This window comes from Atta colombica, unplaced genomic scaffold (assembly GCF_001594045.1).
Source record: "Atta colombica isolate Treedump-2 unplaced genomic scaffold, Acol1.0 scaffold225, whole genome shotgun sequence".
NCBI classification, from domain to species: Eukaryota; Metazoa; Arthropoda; class Insecta; order Hymenoptera; family Formicidae; genus Atta; species Atta colombica.
This window is the reverse complement of record NW_017259322.1, coordinates 1332202-1336897: the sequence shown is the minus strand read 5'-3', so window position 1 is coordinate 1336897 and position 4696 is coordinate 1332202. Positions and strand designations below refer to the sequence as shown.

The window sequence follows — 4696 nt, the reverse complement described above, 5'->3', positions numbered from 1 at the left end:
CTCTCTCTCTCTCTCTCTCTCTCTCTCTCTCTCTCTCTCTCTCTCTCTCTCTCTCGCTTCTTCCCTCTCCTACACACTGCTGCCCTCCGTCGAAGCAAGGCACTGCTGCTGCCGTCTACACCTTGCCGCTCCACGTATCGCTCTCCCTCTGCTCCTCTACCGTTGACGGCGCTAGCGTGAGTAAAACGGAGCGTGTTGGTACTCTCCGGTATATCTCACCACTCTCCTCCGAAGTTGCGACTGCAACAGCCAATCCGAAGTGCGCGCGGGAAACGATATTATTGCTGTACCACGAGGAATAGCATGGTTGGGGTGGTAATCGGAGCGTGAGCGAGATAGATGAATCGGGTGAAATGGAGACGGCGATAAGCACACACGTTCCGGCACAGAAGATCGCACCGGTTCCAAGAATCCAAGATCAGTTTTCAGTTTTCGCCACAGCGTGTTTCTCGTCCTTGTCCAAGGATACGGCTTTTTTTTTTAGTCTAGGTTCGCGAACATAGATCGCACGATCGCGAATCGCGATTAACACTACTATGATGCGGCGTTTGTTTCACGTTGCGTCTGTCCTTTCGTTCTCTCACGAATATCAAGTTTTGGATCAAAGTGATCAACACGATGCTCGCGAGCGCGAATGACACCCCGAAAGATGTGCGTTCGTCTCGCGTCGCGTCTGGTTTTTCGTTCTTACGATACGAGCTGATCACTAAACTTTAAACTCTCACAAAGGCTCACCGGATACTTTGTACTACCGTGTCATCCGAATACTACTGTCGAGCGCGACGACTACAATAGAACTGACTGCCAACTCCGTTGCCGTCGCGGTGGTAGACTTCGACTGGTCAGTCAGACTGCCCCACCACCTGCGCGGTACCCGTCAGGATGTATTATTTTGTGCGCATCTCCCCCCTCCATATCTTCTGTAGTAACGCCAGCGACGATGGTTCATCCCTCCTCGCCTACCCTATCATCTTCGACGAATTGTCTGCGATACTCCCTTCCAGCTTCCTGTGCCCTTCATTGCGCGTCTCTTTCCTACTTCTCCGTCATTTGACCCGATTCGACAACGATGTCACGCGTAACGAGAGGTAGGATGTTCGGTATGCGACGAATGGGGATATCGTGAATTACTACCCCTACCCCATAGACCTAGAAAGTGGGGTCTGGGTTATACCATATCGTGGTGATAGACACGAAAAATTCCAAGAACAGTGGAAATGTTGAAAAGAATTCTTGGAAAAGAAATTTTTGAAAAAATTTTTTCCGACTCGACTCTTACATTGTATCCCTTTTTGTCATCAACAATATTTATTAATCGTTTAAGCAGAAAATAATTCAAGCCTCTGACACCGGATGTATCCCTGATTACATTTACAATAATATTTAGATAGGTGAATTAACCGAATGTCAAATCTAAATAATATTTTCAAGTCTGAAGCGGTTTCGCGAATCACATACAATGTTCAAAGAAAGAACAAGAAATGCATATCCACTACAAAAAAACTGAACTGCTCTCGTGCTTTTATATAATAAGAAAATTCCGCAATATTTATAACATTTGCTGAGGTTTCCCGGCATTCCCTTTTGTGCGAAATATGAAAGAGAGAGAGAGAGAGAAAGAGAGAGGGTCAGAGGATGTCAGATGCAACAAAACCTTAAATCCTTCCCGCCACCTCCGCCTGCAATCCCCAAGAAAGAATCGGATTTACGAGCGCGCGGCAAAAAAATCCGGATACCTACTACGGCATCAAGCATTCGATGCGGAGACCGGAGTTACAACGAGCGCGGCAAGGCACGAGAAGAGGCGTGGCGAAGCGAGACGAGGTAAAGCGAGACGAGGCGGGGCGAAGCGATGCGAAGCGTGACGAGGCGGGGCGAAACGAGACGAAGAGTGGCGAGGCGTGGCAAGGCAAGGCATGGCAAGGCGGGGAGAGGAGAGGCGCGGTAAGGAGACTCGCTCTCGCGATAATTCGCGGGTAAATTTACCGCGAGTAACCGTCGCGCTCGCACGAACGCGAATAAGCGACAAGTGTGTACCTGTACGCGCCCCGATATCCCGCGGCCTCGTCGGCGATACACGCGCGAGGACCGACCGCATTTCGTCACGTATACCGGCTCGTTTTTCACCGCGCGACCGAAGCGCAGAGAAAGACAGCAAGAGTGAAAAAAAGAGAAAGAGAGAGAAAGAGAGAGGCGTCCTACTCTCGATAATTATCGCTGTCCCCGTGCACGTTTAGGATTTCAGAGCTCCAACTTTGTTAAAATCTCGGATGAAAGCGTATCGCGACGATGACAAGCATGAGCACGGCTGCGTACGTCTTTTTCAGCTATGCTTGAGATTTATTGTTTCTGTTAATATTATAACGATATTTTATTATGTTTAAGAATAAATTCTTTATTTTAAAATAGTATGTTAATATTTTAAATATTCTTGATAAAAATAAAACATAAATAAGACAAATTTTTGTCTCTCACTAAGAATAGCTTTGTGTTAATGTGCCTCCAATTTGCCTATCCACATTTGATTCATTTAACATATAGTTCTTAAAATAGATAATAAATGTTAGCTAATTGTTTAATACTGCACAAATCATTACTTTAATTGTACTCATCATTTCAATGTACATACATAACACAATGTTCTTATACATATATGGAAAAAATTAAAATCTTGCAGTATTATCGGACTCATATAAATTTCATATATTTTCGAAAAAATATTTGCTATATTTTAATAGTTAAAAAATTAAACATACTTTGTGTCATATACATTAATAATTTAACTTAACAAGTATTTTTCTTGTTTACTTTTGCTTATGACTTCTTTCAAAAGTACATTAATAAGAACAGACACAATAACCGATAGTTACCCTACGTATATAAATATGTAACATAAAAATTTGGAGTCTGTATGCTAGTGACAGAAAAACAACAGCGAAAATTCTCACGAGCTTATCCGAGATAAATGAATGAGGTCAGGAATTATCGCAAATAATCATAGATTCAATCGATTTGGAGTTCATTAAAGCTAACAGAATTGTAATGCCAGGCGAGATTATAATTAATTAAATCACGTTAAAACATCAGTTGGATACTATTGAAACACGGATGGATAACTTTCAAACCAAATTGCAGATGTACACGAGATCGATGATTTCTCCCGTGAAATAGCAATGTAATAAGACATTCGAGAAACAATAAGATGTTCCGAGAAAAAGATAGACGGAATTAATATGCTTGATAAACTCATGATGACATTTATGTGAATAACGTCTTGATAGGTTGTAACAGTGACTTGGCTCGGCTCGTGGTATCATCGAAATTAATTCGGTGTATAAAGAAAATAACTTTCTCTTTTTAACGATGGCCGCGACGCCGCTCGTATCTCACAGTCCGCGTATATCGCGGAGAGCAGCTGACCCCAGTCCCGAACGTGAAATACGCGCGGCGGTTATGGCGTTGCAAAGTGACAATGCAATAATAATCTTTTTTGTTCGTACACGCACGAACACGTCACGCATATGCTACTCATCGATCTTTTTTTACAGCGCTACCGCGCGTTCGGAGAGCCGCCTATTGCTCGTGCATAACCGAAATGAAAGCGCATGAACTTTTCTAGTTTCCACAATGTTTCCACATTGTTTACTTTATAAACATTAACACGCAGAAATATCTTATTTCAGTGTGGTTTGGGGATCTTATGAAGTTAAAAGAAAAAAATATAAGAAATAAAAAATAACGTATCTGCTTATTTAATATGATAAATATTATATACAAAGTACATAAATTTAATTGAACTTTGCAGCATATTGGAATGTTGCAAAGACAGATGCACTATTACTAATATCAACCATTGCAAAAATATAAAGGGTGCTCATATTACCTGCAAAGCTCATATAATATTCAATTCTATATAATTCTCATTTAAAGAGATATATTTATTAGATAAAAAATCAGTCAAACATGAATATTCTAAGTATATATTATACGAGTAATGTTAGTGTCATAATTATTTGATTAATAAATATGTTTTCATAAATTTACTGTTACATATTAGGTGTACTTTGCTTCCGCCGTTTTTTGTCCGAAATTCGAGGCTTTATTGTAAAAAAAACTGGTTATACATTTATGATTCAAAGTATTGTCTATCGCTGGCCACTACTTTCTCCCATCTTTTGGGTAGCGTACGAATCCCACGTCGAAAAAACTGGTCATCTTTTGAGGCTATCCACGAATCGATCCAATTTTTTACTTCTTCATAAGACCGGAAGTGCTGGTCAGCCAGGCCGTGTGCCATTGATCGAAACAAGTGATAGTCAGAGGGAGCAACGTCTGGAGAATATGGCGGGTGGGGTAGGACATCCCATTTCAACGTTTCCAAGTATGTCTTGACCACTTTCGCAACATGGGACCGAGCATTGTCATGCTACAAAATCACTTTATCGCGTTTCTCGTTGTATTGCGGCCGTTTGTCTTTCAATGCTCGGCTCAAATGCATCAATTCGATACCGATCGCCTGTGATTATTCAATCGGTTTTAAGAGTTCACAATACACAACGCCGAGCTGGTCCCACCAAATACAGAGCATGACCTTGGAGCCGTGAATATTCGGTTTGGCCGTCGACGTGGAAGCATGGCCGGGAACTCCCCATGATTTTCTGCGCTTGGGATTATCGTAATGAACCCATTTTTCGTC

The 4696-nt window shown here is 41.8% G+C and overlaps 1 protein-coding gene across 1 annotated transcript in view; it reads right to left on the bottom strand.

Moving 5' to 3' along the window:
* Positions 1-305, bottom strand: part of LOC108688068 (dual specificity protein kinase splA-like) — a 2420-nt gene extending 2115 nt beyond the window's left edge. Inside the window, exon 1 of the mRNA XM_018194160.1 lies at positions 291-305. Coding sequence (XP_018049649.1) covers positions 291-305 — 15 coding nt within the window. The remainder of the gene's footprint in view (positions 1-290) is intronic.
* Between the last annotated feature and the right edge of the window lie 4391 nt (positions 306-4696).